The following is a 24365-nucleotide window of genomic DNA, read 5'->3' on the forward strand; positions in this document are numbered from 1 at the left end:
CCCTTTGGACCCCCTCCCACAGTAACCACTACCTCCTATACATCATTCCCTTCATCAGACTCCCAAAACCCCTGTCCTGCGTTTCCTTTGCAGTGTTCTCCCACACAGGCTCAATACTCCAGCTCTGCCTCCAACACACTCTGGACTTGTGTCCTGCTAAATAACCCATGGAAAACTGACATTGATTCTAAGTTTAGAACAAATTTTACACTCTTGGGCATCATTTGCAATCTAGTTTGTTTCTCTGAGGTATTAAGCTAAACATTGACGCTTATAAACACTTGACATTTTCTATTTCAGCAGTATTACACTACAGCTTGATAGAACACTTCTGACAAATCATTCAACACTGTCCCTTGTACTCAGGCCCCTTGAAAGTCAGCACCCTTGTCTGGATTTTGAAAGAGTTACATTTATTCATTTAGCAGACACTTCCCCATAGTAATATACATATCAGAAAATACAGTTTGTGCATTACATTAGGATAAAGAATTGCAGATGCATGATCCTGAAAGTCTTTTTGCACCACATGCACCAATGTTCATTACATGAGTAGCTGCATAAAACTTTAGCAGAATATGGACAATTCCTAATCACCTTCCTAGTATTTTTTTTTTTTTAAGACACAAACTTTTACATTAGAGGAGTAACTCTCTGAGGTTTATCTGGGGATGATCTTAAAGTTATAGTGCATGAAGATTTAAACCTTACATGAACTTCGATTATGGGCAAAGTGAGTCTGGAAGAGGAGTGAAGAGCCTTTTCAAATGTGGACAGAGATTCAGCAGTTCTGAGTGAGAAGAGGTTGTTGTTCTACCCCAATGGAGTCAGAACTAAGAACCTCTGTGCTTTACCCTTTATGCACAGGATCCTCAAGTAGGCACATGTGGAAGAGCATAACAGTCTGGTTGGAGTGTTGCAGATGATCAAGTCTTGTAGATAGCTGGGAGCAGAGCAGATCTATTAATGCCTCTGTACCCATAACCCAGGTCTTAAATTTGATCCAGGCAGCTATAGGAAGTCAATGCAGAGAAACAAGAAGAGGAGATACATGGAAATGCTTTGGCAAGTCAAACAATTTGAGCAGCAATTTTCTGTTGCAACTGTAGAAGTCTGATGGCTGTAGCAGGAAGGCCAGATAGAGGGTGGCAGTATCCAGACTTGATGTCACCATAGGCTGGACAAGTAGTTGCACAGAGTCTATTGTGAGGCAAGGACAGAGCCTGCAGATAGACCTGCAGGTCCGGGTTGTGGCTTCAACATGCTGAGAGAAACCCCCCCCCCCCCCAAGTCTATCATCACTCCCAGACTCTTACCCAAGGAGGTCAGCAAAATTAGTGAGTTAGCCAGTTTGATCAAGAGAGGAAGATAGGCTGGCTGTTTTGGCGAGGTGGAGTTGAAGGGGGTGAGACATCCATGCAGAGATCTTACATGAGTCACTCATCCACCTACCAGCAAAACACACTCTCACACATAATAGCTGATTTTTTTTTTAAGAATCACCAACCCACCTGAACAGCATGTCTTTGGACTGTAGGAGGGAAATTAGACCATGCAGAGAAAACCCACAGACAGAGAACATACAAATTCCACACCTTCTTGCACTACTGAGACCCAGTGGTGTAGTATCTTTGATCGCCTAGTCTTTATTCTCACAGTGAGTTCACAACAGGGGTAATGACTCCTACACAGTAACTTTTATGTGCAGAAAAACGTGACCTTTAATTGCTCACTGGTAGAAACTAATTATTCAGTTATGTCTAAATAACAGGTCATTGTGTCTTGTTTGGTAACAATTTGCAACTTCAAGATTTTGGAATACAGGGGTTTGAATACTTATGCTCAGTTCTACTCAGTTTTCCACCTGCAGTACAGTAGAGGTGGCCTGTTACAATAATGTGTGGCTGCACTCATTCAGTTCTTTCATAGCAATTTCATATGGCACACTAAAATGCTCACAAGCAAAACATATACACATGACAATCAGGCCAAAGAAATCAATTAAAACACTGCAAAAGAATTCACACTCACCCAACAAGTTGAGATTGGATAGTTTAGACAGGGCCATGATTACCAATTAGGGAGCACAGTTACCAATAGAAAATGTTAAACTAAAGCAAGGGGAGGTGGGAGTTGAGACCATAACATGGTGTCAGCCAAACTACAGCTGCACAGAAGACTGCAGGTGAGGTGGCAGGAGGTGTGTAAAATTCAAATCTGGTCCTTGTGAATGCAAAGAAATATCATCTAAACTAAATGAAATTGGTGTAAAGTGGAATTCTTCTAACAAGAATGAACATTTTGTAACAACCTGTGTTACTGAACAGTGTCCCCAGATGTTTATTTACATTTACATTTATTTATTTAGCAGATGTTTTCCAAAATGATGTACATCTCACAGAAAATTGTTTATTGTACAGAGAGGTGAATAATAGGAAATGTACAACGGTTGTGCAACTGCAGTGGGAGCTGTCAAGGATTATATGTGGGTCAGTGCTTGTGGGAGAGTATGTTAGACTGACTTGAAGGGCAGGTCCTTGAGGGAGAAGGTGCCCTCAGACCAAGAGCATAATTTCTTTTGGTACTTGCTGATACCTCTTGCTGCGTGCCTGTGTTCCAATAAACATTCTTCATACATGGTGTCCATGCATCCTCCTTTGAACCATCGGCACTTAAAATTATGCATGCAACAATATCTTGGGGTATGATTGTATCTCGAGGAAGAAAGCTAGAGAGTTAAAGAGACAGATCAACTGCATATTTGTGGAGAGAAGTTCTGATATACACCCTACCACTTGTTGCTCATATTTTTCTCAGACAATCTGAGGTTCTTTACTGTCTCAAAATTAAGGTTTTATTCCTGTTCTGCAGGTGTTGTGCAGATGTATGCACATATATGCAAAGGATGTACAGCTGGTCTGATGTTAATGCACACGTGTCTCCTGTGCCACATTTGTTGTTGCAGCTTTCCCACCAGCATGTCTTATTGACATCTGTAATACAGCCTGAAGCTTGCTTACTTATCAGTATCTTCTCCAAACAAAGGCTAGTCAAGACTATCCTACCAGTGTGGAAAATTAGACATCCCTTGTATTACAGAACTCTCTGTAGCATGCAGTTTACAAGAATACACACACATTTTCTGAAACCGCTTGTCCCAAGCAGGGTCACGGCAAGCTGGAGCCTAACCCGGCAACACGGGGCGTAAGGCTGGAGGGGGAGAGGACACTCCCAGGATGGGACGTCAGTCCATCGCGAGGCACCCAAAGCAGGACTCGAACCCTAGACCCACTGGAGAGCAGGACCCGCTCAAACCCACTGCACCAGTGCACCTCCCTTTACAAGAATTAAAAGGATATAATGAATTCAACAGACTAGTAAATAGGAAAATACTAGTATTAAAGTAAAATAATAAAGTTAGCACACTCCAACACAGTAAAATATTGTATTTTATGAGCAATTTAAACATAAGTATTGTATATGCAATCACTTTGAGATCATAAATTATTTTGTTTTATGTAAACAAAACGGTTTATTGGGTTAGGAGTGGAATACTCAGAAATCATTAACCCCTAACTAACCGCTCAATAGAAAAAATGTCATGCTGGAAGATGGTGCAGAATTCATAATACTTCATCAAATCTGCCTTTATGGTAAAATATTTTTCTGTCATTAAAAGTTTTATGCAACTAAATCAATTCAGAAGCAGATTTTTAAAACAATCTGTTATTCTACTTTACTGACCTTTGTATATTTTTTTAAATTCTGTAAAATGTATTTTAGAAATACTATTTTTCACTGGACTGTCCATTCATTCCAACATGCAGTTAGTGGAGTTCTGGTCACGTGTCAATGATGTAATGGAAAAACAAAGAAATTTCACATCTTCCACACAGTAACAATTCAGTTCTTCTCACAGTACTGATTTAGAAACTAAGTATATACTGAAACACTGGGTTACTTATTGTCCTTTTTGTTCATTCCTCTGTCTTCATGTTGGCTTCTATTTCCAGGGATGCAAACTTCTCATCGAAGGAGCCTCTGCCTTGGACACAAAGGGAAAGGGGCTCTTCTCCTAGAATCCCTTTCACTGTGATGGTAGCACTGATCTGACATGTGTCACTGTGAGGAAACCCATTCCAGTCAAGACAATATGTAAGGAAGACTGACAGCATTCATAACTTTTGCACATGTTATCATAACCTACTGCACATGTTATCATGTTCCATACATTATGTACACTTGCTGAGAAGAGTACCATACAAAAATAGAGTGAACATTTGAGGTCAATGACAAAAATGCTGATCACACTCAGATGTGTGTAAATAACATAGGCAGAACAAATATAATGGATTGGTCAGCAGTATAGTCAGTTCAAGAATGCTTCACTTTAATCGCCAAATAATTTATGGCAAACTTCACAAGTGCAGTCACAATGGAATTTTCAATTCACAATTTACAGAAAAATGGAAATGTTCACACACACACACACACATTTTCAGAACCACTTGTCCCATACAGGGTCGCGGAGCCCACCCGGGAACAAAGGGCATAAGGCCGGAGGGGAAGGGGATACACCCAGGACGGGACGCCAGTCCGTCACAAGGCACCCCAAGCGGGACTCGAACCCCAGACCCACCAGAGAGCAGGACTGAGGTCCATCCCACTGCACCACCACACCCCCTGGAAATGTTTATAGAATACAATTTTCCCTTTTCCATATACATTTAAATCAATCTCAGGAAAGAGAGAACCCATGACTAAAGTACAATAATACCGCTGTAAGTGTTCAGGATACGTTCCAAAAATGTGGAGTACTAATCGAAACTGTGCTTCATGAGGTTATTATAACATATTTTACTAGATAAGTAAAAATACAAATACGAAAAGAATAGAACAATAATGAACTTTTACTGAGGGGGTGCGGTGGCGCAGTGGGTTGGACCACAGTCCTGCTCTCCGGTGGGTCTGGGGTTTGAGTCCCGCTTGCGGCGGACTGGCGTCCCGTCCTGGGTGTGTCCCCTTCCCCCTCCGGCCTTACGCCCTGTGTTACTGGGTGGGCTCCGGTTCCCCGCGACTCCGTATGGGACAAGCGGTTCTGAAAGTGTGTGTGAGTGAGTGAGTGAGTGAGAGAGAACTTTTACTGAGCATGGTTGTTATAAAAGTTCTATATTTTAGATAAAGGACTGGAATCGACTGTGGGTCTACAGCAGTCCTTGGCTTTGTGATGATGTAGGCATTAAGAGCTCATCTTTCACTGAGTTTTCTCTCACAAAGCAGTACTTGACAGCAGAATATCATTTCAGGAACACCTGGTTTTGCCTAAGAGCTCGGCAGTGCTGCTCTTGCTGAGGAATTCTGTAACACATTCTCTCACTGGTGTTTTCCCTTTTTTCAGTGAAAAATTTGCCAGTGTACACAGCAGTTGACTGCATAATTATTTATCCTGCACAGAGAACACCTTACAGACTAAATGCATGGTAGCAATGATGCTGTACCGGCTGTTCTCGGGAATTACTGAGCATGCGGGCAGTAAAAGGGGGTATCGCTGTACAACAGGTATTCCTTGACTTACAGCATAAGCGACTGACGATAACCTGTAATTACAACGGCTGTCCAATTAACCTTACAATTATTTTCAAGTGTCGGGGGTTTGGCACTTGAAAATAATGTCTAACACAGAGCACTCCATCTGCTGTAAGATAACATCTTCTGGCTGTGCTACCGTAAGGCACCTATATTCCTTACTGAGTCAGCTTTTGTGACTTACAAAAAAGTCAACACAACTTACAACGAGGTCATCGTAAGTCTAGAGCACCTGCACAAGAATATAAGGAACAAATAATGTGTTTCTTTACATCACTATAGTTTCAATGTATTGACAGGTAAATATGGTCTTTTCCATACCTGGCTATGAAGCTAATTTGCAAAGAATTTCTGCAGGATGATGTTGGGAATTCGAGTGGATTCAGAAAACCATGTTTAGGAGCCACTGTGAAGGAAGCAGACCCCTCATCTGTTTCTGTGACCATAAAGAGAAGACAGCTTCATTCACCATTTCATTGTCAAACTCTTTTCGAAATACTGCTTGCACTGGCATTTTAATGAGTAAGTATTTCAGTGACAAGTCACTGAATGTTCATTTTGTTAAAAGCAGTAAAATGGTATTTAGTAGAATGTGCCACCCGATTAAAGGGAATGTATTGCAGTTTACACAGCTACTAAAATGTATCCAATACCATAATTACTGTACAATGTAAAGGCAATCAAGCAACTGCAGCCCTCCAGTCTGCTAATGATCATTCACTCAAATGTTAGTTTCATATTTTGCACATGAATGTATGTACAATGTATATGATTTCAGTGTGTTTATGATGATGTTACTTTTTTTACTCAAAATATAATTAATACTCCCTCCTCTTGGCTCCCTTTTTTCAGTCCTAAATGTTTTTTTGGCAAGCCCCTGATGAAGAACAATCTCATAGAAAAAAGGCTGTCTGGTGGTTACCTTGGGAGGGTATGAGCACCTCCCCTTTTCACCATACTGATTACTATATTTTGGAGGTGTTGTGGATAGAGAGAGTTACAAATTTCACTGTAGTATATATTTATGAGAAATGGTATTACCTATGGTGGCTGTCCAATAGCTGCCAGATCCACCCCTGTTGTACAGGAACACTTCTTTGGTGTACTTCTGGCCCACATAACAGATGCCAAAGTCCAGGTTGTCAGCTGAGAGGTGCAGGGTGGGCAACAGAAGGTAAGCGCAAAGGGGCATGGCCTAGGGTAGATACCAACAACCAAAAACACGTGTCACTTACGTAATTATCTGGAGGTAAATCAATAAGCACAGGGAACTTTTTCCTACCTGCACGCTGCTGTTACTGTACTCAATAAATAGGTTGTGCCTGAACTGGAGCCTGCGCTCTCCATTACCACTGTACATCAGTTGCACAGTTGGTGGTACTTGTTCTGCCGGTAGGCTCAGGTAGGTCAGCAAAGACAATGAGTTGTGAAAGGCCATTTGGACCTATCAGTAAAATGAGAAAATAGCTCTGAGTGTCCATTGATAGTCTCTAAACAACAGCAAAAACAACAGTGGATTAAGAAGTTTAGATTGGAAAATGAACAAAGTAGCAAGTGCTGGCCTTTATGCTGTGCTGGGGCTGGAGGACTAGAAACGCAGGGTCTTGTATGTTGCTGCGGGGGCTTTTTGCATGGTTCCTGGGCTGGGCCTCAAGCACTGAGAAGGGAGACTGAGTACTGAGCCTGCAAGACAGGGGCATCTCCAGTTTGTTCCTTAAGCGGATGGTCCGGGTCACTGCCAATTGTTTCACCACCTGCAAATGCAATCACTCAGCTTCTGATGCAAAACGTACAAGGTTACTTTAAATCATATTCACCCACTTGAACCCCCAGAGGTTTTTTTTGTCTTCCCTTGACTTTCAGTTGGAAGTTTTTTGTTCCTTTCCTCCATGGCCAGTAGACATACTTATAGTTTTAATAACTGCATGGATAATGTATTACTGTAGTATACTATAGTCAACTGTCTCGTTTGTTTCTTTGTCTTGCACCTTTGTTTCAGCACTCTATAAAAATAAAGTGAATTGAATCCATATAACAACATCATTCAAACAAAATACACACTATTTCAATTAAGTAATTTTTTGCTCCCATATAGGTGGCTCACAGAAATATTTGGATTACCTACTTCTGTTAGTGAATCCCTTGGTAATAAATCGCTGGCAACAGCAAAGAACTCAAGTGCTTCTTCCTCCTCATCCATTTCTACAGACAAACTACAAAGTAGAAGTGAAGCAACTGAGATTGAGACAAGTGAGTAATTGAGAGAAAAGGTTGCTTGACAAAGATCACTCACAAGGGAGTCTTTACGCAGGCCTCCAGGCCCAGTTTCAGAGGCTCTAAGTCATAACTCTGGGCCCGCTCAACGTTCCCTAAATGACAAGAGGCCCCCTGGGAGGACAATACAATCCAATTAATTCTGTTCAAACAATTTGTGCAATATATTGTGCAGCTCTGTATTTTTTGTTAATGTACTACGTGAAAAAGTAAGTACATCTTCTGAAATGTTCTGTCATTTCAAATATATTAATACATTTGAGTATCTGATCCTACTCAGATACAATGAGTGGGTCCAGGTGACATTTAATAACAAATAACCCTGGAAATGCAACAAAATTTAAACAGGACTGGAATTTTCTAGGATGGAGAAAGCAAATACACATCCAGATTCATCATTTCATTACCTGAAATTTAAGCTGCCCCTGGCATACCTCAGCGTGCAAATGATTTGCTAGTTTATAGAGAGTAGCCCAGGTTTGCACAAATTTAAAAAAAAAAAAACATACAAAACTTTTGTACTTACTTTTTCACATCATTGTATATTAACTTATTTTGGAAAAGTTTCCCTCACGTTGCATGAACTGTATCGCAATAAAGCAATTTACTGGTTAAAACATTTTCTTGGTTAAAAGGTTTATAGTTTACATGGGTTCTTATTCAAGACTAAAAAGAATTAATTTCATAATTCAAGAACTGATTTAAAAATAACTTATTACACTTTGACTGAAAAAAGGGGGAAAAAAAATAACTGAGTCTCAAGAAGAAATAGGTTTTTCAGGCATGCTAACTGATTGAGTGTGCTTCTCACTTTGGAGTCCAGGCTCATAAAACCCAAGGCAAAGCCCAGACATGCAATGCTACTGGTTGACCCTGAGAGTTTCTTGGGTGTGAAGGACACATTGACAGTACTGCTACCCCCAGCTGCAACTACCTGTAATGACAATGAAAATGCTCAAATTCAGGTTGAGTTTCCTGTACCATGGCAATTTGTTATAGTTTTACCATTTTTTTTCAGCAGTTAATAATATTTTCTGACGTAAGAGCACAGTGAACATATGAGTGTATACAGCACTTTCTCAATTTAATTTTATTCTAGAAACAGGAATGTCAAATCACCAGATATTGAATGCAAAAAATGTAAAGGGCAAAGACATTTTGCACAAATAATTGCTTGTTTTATTACATAATATACTAATAAAATGTACTCATGCCCCAGAAATAAGAGCTGCGCAACCTTTTATGGCTATGATGACAAACTGGCAGACTTTCTTTTGCTCATTATATTACTGAAGGAAAAAAAAGCTACATATATTTAGAGAGTATTTTAAAGTGTAAATAAAATAAATAAAAATAAATAAATCTTATCAAAACAAGACCTTCTATGGATTAGTTTTGCAATAGTTGCAAATATAGCTTGTTCAGTTGAAAAGTGTAATTTCATTCCATGAAAACAGCTACGGTGGAAAGCAGTCGCTTTACTATGTTTTTTCTTATTCACATCTCATAATTTATATATACGATATAGAGGTGGCACCCGATTTACGATAAAGTTACATTCCACAAAACCCATCATAAGTCAAAAATATCGTAAGTCAAAAATGCATTTAATACACCTAACCTAGTGAACATCATTGCCTAGCATACGTGCGATGGCCATTAAGGACTTGTCGTCTTTATGTTGGGCAATTATCTTAAGTTTCTCCTCAACAGTAATTCCTCCTCTTCTTCTTCCAACCGGTAGCAGGAGACACAGATGGGCATTTCTGTGACATTATGGATACACAAAACACAACGTAGATACGGGGGTATGTGGCAGACTGGGAGATGCGGATTGCTGTCGCTACCCAGCATCACGAGAGAGCATCACACCACATATTGCTTGCCAGGGCCAAAAAAAAAGATTCTAAATTCAAAGTACAGTTTCTAATGAATGTCTATCAGCAGCTCACCATCGTAAAGTCATAAAAATCGTAAGTTGAACCATCGTAAATCAGGGACCACCTGTAACTAGATAATTATGTGCCATAAGGTCCATTTTGGAGCATGAACCAGGAACCTTTTTTTTCTAAATTCAAGAAATTTTTAAATCACTGCAGCACCTTCTGCTCACACAATGGACACGTACCATCTTTTGTGGGGTAATGCTGTAGGGAAAATCTGAAGCGATGCCTTCATGAGACCTGATGTGGAGAGAAATTAGCTTCCTTACGGAAGCATGATGACAATTCGCTCCTGAATCATCATTTTTCCCCTTGTGATCCCCTGAAGCCTATAAAATGTATACAAAACTTCTCATATTTACATGATCATATTAAGCAAAAGTCAAAATTGATAGCTACCTGGTAATACCTAGTTTGGTGGTACAGTTATTCTCTTTAGCTCATGCAAACTGTATCTGCTGAACTGAATGATATTTTTAAATTCTCCCTTTAGAAATCGAAAATTTACCAAACGAACCAATTGCTTTGCATACATAATATTGCACAACTTAAAATGATGGGTTATACTGTACTACCACCTTCAACAGCAATCCCCCCTCCTAAAATGGGATTTAGACTTGAAATTTTCTTGTGACAAGTTAGAGAGCTGTGATGCCTTCAGATGTCTATATTCAAAACAATCTGAGGATAACTATATCTCACTGTCCTTCTGTGACATCCTTCTAAAATTCATATTTTTTCTTCAACTTTGCAAGGTTACAAGCTACAGCTAAAAAGAGCTTACAACTTCACTCCTGAGCCAGGAACTTTTTCCTCCTGAGCTAGGGGTGTCTCTAGGAATTGAGCTGGGAGAGGCCCTGTGACTGGGACCAAGCTGGCCATCAGAGATCTCATTCCCATCAGCATCCTTCAGACGGAAGGCCTCCTTGAATGTCACTATCAGGTCCAGTAACTTCTTGTCTCCCTTAACCTGGTTGAAGGTCTCCCAGTCCAAGTAAATATCTGCCAGAAAAAGAACGCTCAGAGCTTTGTTCCATACTGGGGACAACACACATACACCAGCGTACATTAGGACTAAACATTTTATGTTTAATCGATGTGTGCATGAGTGACCCACTGTAAGTAGTGTATCTAGCAGTGTAAGTCACCGCGGTGAATAAGGTGTGTGGGCTGATAACACTACATAGCATCCATTGTAAGTCGCTTTGAAGAAAAGATTCTGATAAATAAATAAATAAATAAATAAATGTAATGTAATGTACTGTAATGTAATGTAATGTAAACCTAACACAGTCACTTTGCAACACATCAGTAGAACTAGTATCTCCTTAATACAAGAATAAGAACAAATTTCTTATAACTCTAGATACCATGTGAATTTTAACGGTCCAAATATTGTTCAGGGTACTATGTATAAAGTGAGCTAAACAACTGATTTCAGCAAAGGATGAAAAACTTACTGCATGGACTCGGGTTGTTTAGGCGAAGTGACCGTATGACTTTATGTCCTCCAGAGACATGTGTACCAAACCTGACAAACCACGACCATCATGAAAATTATTTATTATTGATTTTCTGTGACTGACTGTTCATTATTGCTATATACTAGTTTTATTGTATAAAACTGCACCATACCGTATGACTGGACTCTGTGCCTCATTCTCAACCTGTGGACCTGTTATTTGGAAATACAGGGGACAACCCCTCACGTTCATTTTCACAGGGATGAACACTGTCTTCAGACCCCCTATCTAAAACAAGAGAATTAGCCATAAAAATTAAGAAAAACACTCTTCAGGTACAAACAGAACATTCACAGCTTGGCCTTGATCATTTTTTTAGCACCATTCAGATACGCAAGATATGCAGTTCCTGACTGAACGAACGGGTTGGTTTTAAATCACTAAAACTAATCACTTTATCTTGCTGCATGAGCACAACAAGTCATTCTTAGAGCACAATTAACATTGTCTGTACTGAAACAAATCCTACCTTACAAATGAGACGATCTCTGTATTTTCCCCACATGTTAGTGAATGCAGTGATGTCCATGGTCTGGGTTTCAAAGGGTCCCAGTATCCCACAAGCTGGCTCAACATAGAATGTTGCACCTTTTCCATGAGCTAGCAGGCTATTCACAAACTCTGGAAGTAAGAAACTGGAGATCACAAAATACTCCAACTGCCACAGCAGACTTAAGCATTAAGTGAATAAGATGTATTTAATTGATAGGGATGATTGTTTGGAAATCCACTGACGCTGCATGGCTTTCTGTTCCACTTTCTTGGGAAAAACTGATTGAAACTCTTTTAAGTATGAAGTCCTGAAACACAGAAAATTTTCACTTTATTGTTAATAAATTTATAATAATTTTAAACAATGAAAAATAAATGTATAATTCATTTTACTTTTTCCAATGTGACTTTCAGAGCTGGATTTATACAAAACAAAAAGCAAAAGTGCTCATAGGATGTTTCGGTATGGACAGTCCAATATTTTGCAGATAACGCAAAATCAACTTAGCCAAGTACTAAACAATCATTTAACAAAAAAAAAAACCACTGCTTAAATGTCATGGTTTCCCCCTGGAACGGAGACGCCGGAGCCAAGTGGGGAGCACAGGAAGGTTTCACAAAGGGTAATCCAAGAGACATGTCAAGAAAACAGGAAAATGGTCATCGATCTGCGAACAAAATCCGAAGGGGGATCCGAGAGTCGTCATCCAGAACACGGACGAGAAGTCGTGGTAAACCAGGAATTCATGGATAAACAGGAGCGGGCAGGGGAACAAGGAAGACGGTAAGGGAGAGGACGAGGACAAGGGCGAGGATGAGGACGAGGAATCAGGAAGGTCAGGAAAGCTAATACAAGAAGCGCGAGTGAGTAACAAGGCTGAACAAGGTTCTGCAGTTTCCTGCAGTCCGGGATGTCCTTTTATGTGCCCAGACTGCGGTCAGCCACAGGTGTTGCTTGTTGTCAAGGCGGAGGGCGTGACATTAAAGGAGAGTGAAGCTATTTTTCCAATAGAATGAGAGAAGAAATGAGTCTTTAAAAATCAGAAGAGGGTCAAAAAATTGACCTAATGTTAATTGTAAGTTATTCCACAGTTTGAGAGCTAGAAGCCACGGTTCTGTGTGGATGAATATAGAAGATACTAAAGGAAGCTGGGTAAGGCAGAGTAAAAAGTCATACCAAGGACAATAGTGAAAACAGAGGTTTTTGTACAATGAGGAACATTATACACAAGTCAGGAAGCACTTCAGATAAATACAGGGGACAGCTACTAGTGTGCTGGTTAGTACTGCTGCCTTTGGATCTAAAGGCCACAGGTTCAACTCTCACCTCTGGCTGTAGTACCTTTGAGCAAATTGCTCCAGTGAAAAATTAGCCAGCTGTATAAATGGGTAAATAACTGTAGGTAGATTAACATGGTAAGTTACTTCAGAGAAAAGTGTCAGAAGTGAGTAACAATCATCGAGTGCAGAAAGAACAAGATCCTGAATTTAAAAAAGCAATACACACACATAGTCTGAAACCGCTTGTCCCAAGTGGGGTTGCAGCGAGCCGGAGCCAAACCCAGCACGACAGGGTGCAAGGCTGGAGAGGGAGGGGACACACCCAGGATAGGATGCCAGTCCATCACAGGGCACCCCAAGTGGGACTCGAACCCCAGACCCACCAGAGAGCAGGCACAGGCCAAACCCACTGCACCCCCAAAAGCAATATACACTGCTCAAAAAAATTAAAGGAACACTTTGAAAACACATCAGATCTCAATGGGGAAAAAAATCATGCTGGATATCTCTACTCATATGGACTGGGTAATGTGTTAGGAACGAAAGGATGCCACATCATTTTATGGAAATGAAAATTATCAACCTACAGAGGGCTGAATTCAAGCACACCCCGAAAATCAAAGTGGAAAAAATGATGCGGCAGGCTAGTCCATTTTGCTGAAATTTCATTGCAGCAACTCAAAATGGTACTCAGTAGTTTGTATGGCCCCCACGTGCTTGTATGCATGCCTGACAACGTCGGGGCATGCTCCTAATGAGACGACGGATGGTGTCCCGGGGTATTCCCTCCCAGATCTGGACCAGGGCATCACTGAGCTCCTGGACAGTCTGAGGTGCAACCTGACGGCGTCGGATGGACCGAAACATAATGTGCCAGAGGTGTTCTATTGGATTTAGGTCAGGCGAGCGTGGGGGCCATTCAATGGTATCAATTCCTTCATCCTCCAGGAACTGCCTGCATACTCTCGCCACATGAGGCCGGGCATTGTCGTGCACCAGGAGGAACCCAGGACCCACTGCACCAGCGTAGGGTCTGACAATGGGTCTAAGGATTTCATCCCGATACCTAATGGCAGTCAGGGTGCCATTGTCTAGGCTGTAGAGGTCTGTGCGTCCCTCCATGGATATGCCTCCCCAGACCATCACTGACCCACCACCAAACCGGTCATGCTGAACGATGTTACAGGCTGCATAATGTTCTCCACAGCTTCTCTAGACCCTTTCACATCTGTCACATGTGCTCAGGGTGAACCTGCTCTCATCTGTGAAAAGCACAGGGCGCCAGTGGGGGACCTGCCAATTCTGGTGTTCTATGGCAAATGCCAATTAAGCTCCACGGTGCCAGGCAGTGAGCACAGGGCCCACTAGAGGATGTCGGGCCCTCAGGCCACCCTCAAGAAGCCTGTTTCTGATTGTTTGATCAGAGACATTCACACCAGTGGCCTGCTGGAGGTCATTTTGTAGGGCTCTGGCAGTGCTCATCCTGTTCCTCCTTGCACAAAGGAGCAGATACCGGTCCTGCTGATGGGTTAATGACCTTCTATGGCCCTGTCCAGCTCTCCTAGAGTTAACTGCCTGTCTCCTGGAATCTCTTCCATGCTCTTGAGACTGTGTTGGGAGACACAGCAAACCTTCTGGCAATGGCATGTATTGATGTGCCATCCTGGAGGAGTTGGACTGCCTGTGCAACCTCTGTAGGGTCCAGGTATCGCCTCATGCTACCACTAGTGACACTGACCCTAGCCAAATGCAAAACTAGCGAAAAACAGTCAGAAAAGATAAGGAGGGAAAAAATGTCAGTGGCCTCCGCCTGTAAAACCATTCCTGTTTTGGGGGTCATCTCATTGTTGCCCCTCTAGTGCACCTGTTGTTAATTTCATTAACACCAAAGCAGCTGAAACTGATTAACAACCCCCTCTGCTACTTAACTGACCAGATCAATATCCCAGGAGTTTAATTGACTTGATGCTCTACTCTGATTAAAAAGTGTTCCTTTCATTTTTTTGAGAGTATATAATGAATAAATACACATACACACACACACACACACTTTCTGAACCGCTTGTCCCATACAGGGTCGCAGGGAGCCGGAGCTTAACCCGGTAACACAGGGCGTAAGGCCAGAGGGGGAGAGGACACACCCAGGACGGGACACCAGTCCGCCACAAGGCACCCCAAGCGGGACTCGAACCCCAGACCCACTGGAGAGCAGGACCTGGTCCAACCCACTGCGCCACCGTGCCCCCCTAATGAATAAATGCTGATGATTAATACATGTTAGGAACATGTAATTCATGGAACACAAAAGTCATTTACAATTTATTTATTTAGCAGACACTTTTCTCCAAAGTCCAGGTCCTGCTCTCTGACGGGTCTGGGGTTCGTGTCCTGCTTGGGGTGCCTTGTGATGAACTGGCATCCCGTCCTGGGTGTGTGTGTGTTCACCGCAACCCCATTCAGGACAAGCGGCTTCAGCCAGTGCGTGCGTGCGTGCGTGCGTGCGTGCGTGCGTTTCCTCCAAAGTAGCGTATAACTCTGAGAAAGCAAAAGTTATTTGACCAACACACAGACAGATATAGATGCAGACATGCAATCCTCAAAGTACAGCTGAATACTGTAATATCACTATTTAACCAGCATATATCGCACAAACAGATGCATATAGACAGGATAAACTTGCAGGTGTAGTGCAGGTGGAGTACACTGGAGATCAGGAAAGAAGTGTCTCTCAAAGAAATGTGTTTTGAGAGAGACAAAGATTATGCCACCACACTGGAGCTGGAAACAAGAGCCTTTGGGCTTTGATTTTGGACCTCTTGCACATGAGACCACCATGCAACCAGAGGTGGAGCAATGTAGTTGAGTGATTGCAGGCTGCAACCTGAGTCTCAAACTTGATACTGGGAGCTACATGGTGCCAGTGGAGAAAGATGAGAAGGGAAGATACATGGGAATGTTTTGTGAGGTCAAGCACAACTTATGCAGGGGCATTCTGTATCAGCTGGAGGGGCTTTATGGTGCAGGCTGGATGGGCAGACAGGATGGGAAATGCAATAGTCCAGGCGGGATATCGCCATGGCCTAGACCAGAAGCTTTGTAGAGTTTGTTGTGATATAAGAACAGACCCTTTTATATCTGCAGGACTGGGTTATGGCATCAATGTGTTGTGAGAAGGATAGAAGTGAGTCATTTGTTATCACCAGACTCTTAACCAATGAAGAAGAAGAAATGAGCAAGTTGTCCAGTTTGACAAACAGCTTTCAACAGGTGGACAGACCTGCTGGGAAGTGAAGGATCTCTGTTTTAGAAAGGTTGATTTTTAGATGGTGTTCAGTCATCCAAGCAGAAATGTCCAAGAGGCAAGCAGCAATGTGTGAGGATACATCTGAAGCAGCAGCAGGAAAAGAGAAGAGCTAGATATCGCTGGTATGTCACAGAACCCATGAGAAGTGATGACAGAACCAAGGGAAGAGGTGTAGATGGAGAAGAGTAGGGGCCCCACCACTGAGCCTTGGGAACATCAGTTGAGAGAAGCTGAGAGGAAAATAGGTAGCTACCTGGTAACATCTATCCGACAGGTAGAACTCAAACTACAGCAATGCCGTTTTTTTGATTCCAAGCTACTCAAGACAGGAAAGCAGAATCTGCTGATTGACAAAAAAGCTACAGCACAGCTAGGGAGAATGAGGAATGAGGAAAAGCAGGCTGCTTTAGCCGATGCTTGAGAGCACCTGACACTGGAAAAAGTGCAGTTTTGGTAGCACAACTGACTTGAATCCAGACTGGAAAACAGACAGCTGGTTATATGCTGCAGGAAACGGGGAATAGAGATTGCAATGCTGGACTGAGTCTGGGTCTGCAGAGGCTTTCTTTAACAGTGGTAAAATGTGGGAAGTTCTGAAGGGTAGAAGACAGTGAGGAATTAATGACAGGAGAACTGAAAACAAATACGTTGCCGGGAAATGGACTTTAGGAGAGGTGAGTCAAGGAAGAACAGGTTGTGGCTCCGTGTGAGAGCAGGAATTCAGAGATTATAACTTCTGAAAGGGGTTGAAATGCTGAATATGAGGCTTTGCAAAGAGAATGACATGGGTGGGGTAGGTGGCTGCTGAGAACTTGCTGTTGATGGAACTGACTTTAACATTGAATAAAAAGGCAAAAATCAACAGCAGTGAGGGAGGAGGGAGGAAGAAGAAGATGGAAAAGAGGAGACCAGAGAAAGTGGTGAAAGGTTTGTGAGGTGGACTGGCTGCAGACTGTACTTTAATCTGGAAGAAAGTAGTTTTTGCTGAGGAAACAGCAAAGTGAAAGGACACAAAATGCTCCTTATAAACTGTTAAGTCTGTGAGGTCTAGGAGGATCAGCGAAGTATTGTCCACTAGCAGGAAAGTCAACAAGGTCAACACATATCAAGGTCATCCATGAAGCAGCCAAGAAGGGCATAGAGAATGATAGTGGTTGGGCAGTAATAGAGACAGGATGACATTCAAAGGAGGACAGATCAGGAAGGTGGAGAGAGAGAGATGAATATTCCCACTGGGGAGACATGAGGAAGCCTCTGCCTCTACCTCTGCCAGAAGAGTTAGGGGTGTGAGAGCAGGAGAAGTTGGCAGAGAGGGATTCAGGCAGGGCTGTGTTTTCTGCGGTGGTCCATCTTTCCATTCCAGCTGCAGTAGCAGACAGTACAGGGAAACTATTTCTATGAAGACTGAGCATGGCAATCTGACAGCATATTTTTTCCAGTTCAGTTTTTGTGCAACAGAATGTTTTTTAATAAGATTTTGCACAATTGCGAAGAATGTTATGCAATCACAGCCTTTAAAACACTTTATAAATGCAGAAAAGTAGAGAAGTAATAAAAATTGACCATCATTGTTCATTGGGTGCTTGTGTATTTAGAAGAACTTTAAATTTAATACCAGAAGAATGAAGATGATACCTTTGATGCAGTTGAACTCCATCCCCTGTGGAAGGTGAGAATGGAATGCAAGGTGGAGCAAAGAACTCTGGCTTCACAGAGAAAGGAGCAGCAATAGCAGTCTGATTTCTTATTGCAAGTTGTCTAGTGACAGGTCTTTCCAGCTGGACGTCATCTCCAAAGTCCAGCACCAGCTGCAACTGGTCCTGATTGTCTGCTTCTGGGCTGTGAAGGGAACACATTTCAGGCAGCAAACATCACATCCACACATATGCAGAGGCAACAGAACAGTGTTTTGCAAAAAAGAACTTTACTTGTGTGAAAACTGTTTTAAATCACTATCCATACAAAGAAGTGTATCTGAATCCAACACTTTAACATACACTGATCTGAAAACTTATCTCATGATTGGGCAATCATTCCAACCATAGGTCATAGGTCAATAATGGTTAATAATGGGCAGATTAAGCATTTCACTTTATGGCCCAAGTTGATTTCAAGTAAACAGAGCATACCAGTCCATAAATAGTGAGAAGGACACATTGAGATTCTTGGCTTTGGAGAAGAAGCCCAGGATGAGAGGCTCCTGCATGCCCTTCACCACACAAACTGCAGCTACCTCTGTCAGTTCCATCTAAACAGACAAAAGAAGCAGCAGACTACAGAGATATAATATGTGCATTTACACACACACACACACACACACACACACTTTCTGAACCGCTTGTCCCATACGGGGTCGCAGGGAACCGGAGCCTAACTCGGCAACTCAGAGCGTAAGGCCAGAGGGGGAGGGGACACACCCAGGACGTGACACCAGCCCGTCACAAGGCACCCCAAGCGGGACTCGAACCCCAGACCCACTGGAAAGCAGGACCCGGTCCAACCCACTGCGCCACTGCGCCCCCCTTGTGCATTTACATCTTTGTTAATACAAGCAGAATCATGTGCACCTCATGTGCACCTCCAGCCTATAAAAGCCACATCATAAACATCTTATCTTTAAAACAGTACTTAATAGAGAAATGAGGGTTATTGTCTGCTGCATAGAAACTTACATCAGTGTGAGCTGTAAACTGCACCATAATCTCCAGTTTAGTGTTGGGCCTCAGGATGCCAGAACAAGGCGTGAAGGAAACGGCACAGAGGGATTTTTGCTTGCCCCAAAGCTGCTGTTAAAAAAAGCACGTATCAATGGCATAACAATGTTTCATCGATTTTGAGATGACAGAAAACAGCACCACTTTTTAGATCAATTATACACATTGGGGAGGGACGTACAAGGTGTACTTGAACACTGGATGGGACACACCATGGTCCTGGAGGAACGCTGTTTCATTTCACTCTGTAGTGTACCAGCTGTATATGGTTGAAATGACAATAAAGCCTCTCTTGACTTGACTTGACTTGACTCTTGACCCCCCTTGTTAGTGAAACTGCCACTTGATTCTGAACTACATAAGTGACAGTAGATCAGGGGTGTCCAAACTTTTTTCAAAGAGGGCCAGATTTGATAATGTGAAAATGCCCAAGGGCCAACAGTCCCTGCCGACATTCTTTTAAAGAATAAAAGTTGCCTATAAATACACCGTTATTTAATAATTTTATTTTCAATGACACAGCAGATAGCAATGTAACCAAATGTAAGCATTCAGGTGTGAACAAATCTCAACTATTCTGCCTTTTTTTCACATCTTGAAAGTCAGATAACATAAAGAACAAGCTATCAAAAACCTAATTACCTAGAAACTAAGAATTATTTTCACCTCAAGACAATCTTAAATATGACTTAGAAAGGGTAATGAAAAGTTGTCTAACATTTAAGTTCAACACACATGAAACTTGCCCTGGTCTTTTATCAAAGATTATTCAGAAAGTAATCTTTTGTGTTATATCTACAGTTACATAACTCCAACCATTATCTTATTCAAAAGTTTAAAGTGCCATAAGTCCAAGTATATATATGTATCAGTGGCTTTGGCTTTTCAGTGTTAATAGTAACAGGTGTTCCCATTTGAAAAAGAACTTAGTCATCAAAACTTTCTAACAGAAATTCAGAGATGTTTAGCGCAGAGAACCTGCTGATGAATGACACAATGAAGTTTAATAGCGTTGCTTCCTTCTTCGCTGACTTTGTTACAGATCAGTGTGGATAACCCACTTCGTTCACCAGTCATGGCAGGCGCGCCACCGGTAATAATCCCACTAACTTTACTCCACGGTAGTTTCATATCATCAACAGCTGAGCAAACAGTAAGGAATAAATCTGTTCCTCTTGTTTGGCCTTTAAGGCGTTTAAGGTCAAGCATCTCTTCTGTTACATTCATGTCATCGTCAACGCTTCTCAAAAAAATCAGTAAGTGGGCAGTGTCTGATGCGTCTGTGCTTTCATCGCAAGCTAACAAAAAAAAATCAAAATTCATTGCCCTGTCTCCCAGTTGTCTCTTAATATCTGATGATAGCTCTTCAATTCTCCGTGCCACAGTGTTACGAGCCAGGCAAACATTAGCAAACTCTGTCTTCTTCTCTGGGCAAATGTTTTCCGCTATTTTCATAACACAGTCTTTGATAAACTCACCTTCCGTTAAAGGTTTGCGATGTTTAGCAATTAACATGGCCACTTCATAGCCTGCTTTGGTGATGTTTTCATTTGACTCATGGGCCAGCGAAAAGGACCGCTGCTGTGTGGCCAAGTTATATTGGAGTTGCTTCACTTTTCTAGCACGTTCTCTCTCTGATAGCTTGTTGTATGCATTAGCATGTTTTGACTTGTAGTGTCTCTTTACATTATATTCCTTAAACGAGGCAACAGTCTCATGACAAATTAGGCAGACACAGTTGTTTCGGTTTTCGGTAAAAAAATATTGTAATCTCCACCTCTCCCGGAAGCAGCAGCCCTCATTATCAACTTTCCTGTTTTTTACTTGCTGTAGCCATGACAGTTGAAGGGTCAGAGCAAATTTCAAACAGCCAGACAGTTAGAGAGTGGTGCTGCCACCATAAGGTAAAAAGAGGAATTGCATGTTGAATTTGTATGATTTATTCATTCTGTTCGACTCTGCTGGTGGGCCATAAATAATGCATTTTAAGACAGAAGGCGCGGGCCATATAAAATCTGACCTCGGGCCGTGATTTGCCCGCGGGCCGGACTTTGGACATGTCTGCAGTAGATGAAAAACATTTTAGTAGCACATCATACCAGCTAGAGTCTGCTGTCAATATAAGGAACAGCTAAACATAGGGAAAAACAACACTTAGGGGTCACAACCAGCTTTGTTGTCTGGGTAACACTTACAACCTGTGCACTTAGAGGTCAGTCTTAATTGTAAATATCTGAAAATAAGCCCATCACTCATAACACAAAAACAACATAGAACATGCCGTGGTGTCTCACCTCTTCCCAAGAAAAGTGCACTGGTAAGAGCGTCTGGTTGAAAATTGTCGTTGATCCACTGGTCGGCACACCTACGTAAAGCTCGGTGAACACCAGCTCACAGTTGAGCAGACAAGCTTGTGGGGACTGCACATCTGCCTTCACAGACAGGTGGCTGTGGGTAGAAAGCCGATATGGCTCTCTTTATTAATACTGTCTGAGAGAGGAACAGTTAAGGGGTAGGGCTTTACGCTTCATGATAACAAGGGGCAGCAGGTAGCATAGTGGTTATAATTCAGAGTGGTGTCAGAAATGGAAAGTCAAATATCAACAGCCAATATATGGTACCTACACATATCAAGTCTTTACTGTGGGTTTTTGGTTAAAGTATTAACTGTGAATGCAAGGCAGTTCTGAACATAACTGGGGTATCTACTTTCCTCACCATCCAGTTCCATTCTCTACTGCCAGCTCCAGGACTGTCTCAAAGTGTTGACATGCTACAGGGCTGAAAAGAACATCCACGCTGCATGAAGACAACATGGGAAGGACTCCGTGGCAAGGCTCAACAGTGATCTGCAAGCCCAGTCAGACAAAACATACACATACACACGGGTAGACTGCGTGAGCTTTATTTCATACATTGTTTTGTTAGGGTCTTGATGTTTTCAACATTTGTAAATTAAATGTGGCTCAGTGTCACTGGGCTGAGAGGCACCTGTGTTTCGTCTGCCTGGTGCTTGTTACAGCGCTCCAGTAGGGTCCAGGAGGCCTCTAGCAGGGTCTTATTGGTGATGTGGAGGGTGGCGCGAGCCTGGTCTCCCAGCTGAATGAGCCCAAGGTCCAAACTGGGTACACTGATGGCTAACTTTGGGCCCTGGATCAGGAACAGCAACAGAAGTCAGTAAGAAGCAGGGAGTGAGTTCCAAGGCCAGAAAATCTGTTGTTTTCATAATATGTAGTGCAACAAACTGGATTATGCAAAACTCGGACTGAAATATGAATATAGCTGCTTAACATTAACAAACAAGTAACTGTAGAGACGACCCACATCTTTATATTAAATCCCTACTGCGGTCACTTTTTAAAATACTTTCTGTGGTGTGAGTGCAACAGCTTACTGCGCCAAATGCCAGCTGAATTAAAGTTGAGATAAAAATGTTAGAGAGGGCTGCATATTTCTTGACTCAGTCGCACCTTGAACACAGCCTGCACATTCAGTGTAATGGGCTGCTGGTGATACTCAATATGACACTGCAGGCTGGTTTCGAAAGGACCGTCCCTCATTCCTGTCAGAACCAACTCCAGATCATAGCACTGATTTGTCTCTGAAACAAGAGGTCCACACTTGTCACAGCCAAATTTGAGCACAGTCCCCAAGCCTGACACGTTCTCGTTTTAAGGGAAAGGATTAATCAAATAATGGGAGAAATCGTTACACTATTCCAGCAAATAACACAATATTTAACACTGTACTTATTTCAGGAATTAATAATTTTGGCGATTTTTTCAAAATAGATTTGCAGTTTAATATTGAAAATACTTTTAATATCTCAGTTTCAAATTCAACTGGAATTGAAAGTCAGTAAATACTCACAGATATTTAATTGTTAAAATTATAATTTTAAATTTTTGTAGACATAGCATGCCTGCTCCAGGGAATGAACTGTTTTGCAGGTTGAATGTTGCTAATGAATTTATGAACTCCCATTTTTCGTACACACTTACCTATTTCACCCATAGATGGCTTCACTTCCAGTATACAAAAGTCACTTATCCTGTCCCATTGGAAATTAATGCTTGCTGTACTGAGGTTCCACATCTTTAAAGATTTATAGAAGAAAATGTTTTGTTAATTAGTAAGCTGGATAGTTCCTTTATATTACATTATTCAGTTAGGAAACACTTTTCTCCAGGGTGAGTTACATCTCAGACAAAAAAACAATGAGTGTGTATCATCAACAGAGGGACAGACATGGATACAGACACGTGATTCTAGGGTGCAATCAATTTGTCACATTCCACCATAGGAGCCACCATATATTACACGAGTAGCTACATAAAGGTTGATCTATTATTCAACAATTTCTTATAAAAAAGTATTAAACATTTACATGTTTATCGTGTGCTTAAGAGAGGAGGGGAGAAGTGAGTCCGAAAGATATATAACCCTTTTAAAGACAGGGCAACATATTGCTCTTTATGTAATGATATCATTAATTAGTTGGACTCCATGCATATAACAAGGTGCACCTGTAGCAGCGTGCAAACAAAATTTTTCACTTTTCACCAGTGGTGGGGATGAATGTTTCATTCTCGAAGCACCTTAAATCGTTCTCTGATAGGCATCCCAATATAGTTCTCTCCTGGGAAGTAAACAGCACAGGGTTCTAGAAGCACCAAGCGTGGCTTTGTTGACCCCTTTACTTCAATTGTCATAGCAACGACATCACTCACTTTGGCCACCTGCCAGCAATGCTGAGAGGCACTGTGAAGGCAAATTAGTAGTTACAAGACAAAAAATCTCATACCATTTCAACACTGGTACTTTTCTGTACTTTCACATTTTTAGGTGCGCGTAACAGGCTCTTCTAAGAACACACAGGTCCCATATGTGTTTCTTACAATGACTGCACCATTAAGTGAAACAAGTCTTAGAGCTACAGTAATTTTAAAAGAAATTTGCATGAGTAATAGAAAGGTTCCAATTATAATAATGAATAAATAAAATTCAAAGTTAAGGGTTCAAAATGGAAAGATTTACACATAACTATAGTTTTTTCTGTCCTTTCACTGAACATTCAGATTTGCCCTTCAACTGTATTGCAAGATGTGATTAACCTTGAAAGTTTTCAACTACTTGCTCACTCACTTTCATCAGCAAGCTTTTTTCTAAAGGAGGACAAATGCAAATATAACAACTCATACACGATGGACTTTTATGCATCTGAATAATTTTACCAGAACAATTTAAG

At 41.7% G+C, this 24365-nt stretch overlaps 1 protein-coding gene across 6 annotated transcripts in view; it reads right to left on the minus strand.

The window, feature by feature from the left end:
- Positions 1 to 3320: 3320 nt before the first annotated feature.
- dlec1 (DLEC1 cilia and flagella associated protein) overlaps positions 3321 to 24365 on the minus strand; it is a 36661-nt gene continuing 15616 nt past the window's right edge. The window contains exons 16-38 of one of the 6 annotated variants that reach the window (XM_018751523.2): positions 23848 to 23878; positions 23119 to 23212; positions 22588 to 22718; positions 22109 to 22267; positions 21836 to 21966; positions 21412 to 21565; positions 19076 to 19189; positions 18533 to 18651; positions 18039 to 18242; positions 12062 to 12126; positions 11796 to 11947; positions 11439 to 11554; positions 11264 to 11334; positions 10588 to 10805; positions 9989 to 10132; positions 8672 to 8794; positions 7880 to 7974; positions 7712 to 7799; positions 7149 to 7340; positions 6869 to 7030; positions 6628 to 6781; positions 5908 to 6022; positions 3321 to 4122 (exon numbers count right to left, since the gene is read on the minus strand). In XM_018751523.2, the coding sequence (XP_018607039.1) occupies positions 3978 to 4122; positions 5908 to 6022; positions 6628 to 6781; positions 6869 to 7030; positions 7149 to 7340; positions 7712 to 7799; positions 7880 to 7974; positions 8672 to 8794; positions 9989 to 10132; positions 10588 to 10805; positions 11264 to 11334; positions 11439 to 11554; positions 11796 to 11947; positions 12062 to 12126; positions 18039 to 18242; positions 18533 to 18651; positions 19076 to 19189; positions 21412 to 21565; positions 21836 to 21966; positions 22109 to 22267; positions 22588 to 22718; positions 23119 to 23212; positions 23848 to 23878 (2977 nt within the window). In that variant the 3' untranslated portion in view covers positions 3321 to 3977. Of the gene's footprint in view, positions 4123 to 5907; positions 6023 to 6627; positions 6782 to 6868; positions 7031 to 7148; positions 7341 to 7711; positions 7800 to 7879; positions 7975 to 8671; positions 8795 to 9988; positions 10133 to 10587; positions 10806 to 11263; positions 11335 to 11438; positions 11555 to 11795; positions 11948 to 12061; positions 12127 to 18038; positions 18243 to 18532; positions 18652 to 19075; positions 19190 to 21411; positions 21566 to 21835; positions 21967 to 22108; positions 22268 to 22587; positions 22719 to 23118; positions 23213 to 23715; positions 23879 to 24365 lie in introns of those variants that run through there. The other 5 variants (XM_018751522.2, XM_018751520.2, XM_018751524.2 and 2 more) reach the window with 5 other exon arrangements.

This window comes from Scleropages formosus, chromosome 7, assembly GCF_900964775.1.
Source record: "Scleropages formosus chromosome 7, fSclFor1.1, whole genome shotgun sequence".
NCBI classification, from domain to species: Eukaryota; Metazoa; Chordata; class Actinopteri; order Osteoglossiformes; family Osteoglossidae; genus Scleropages; species Scleropages formosus.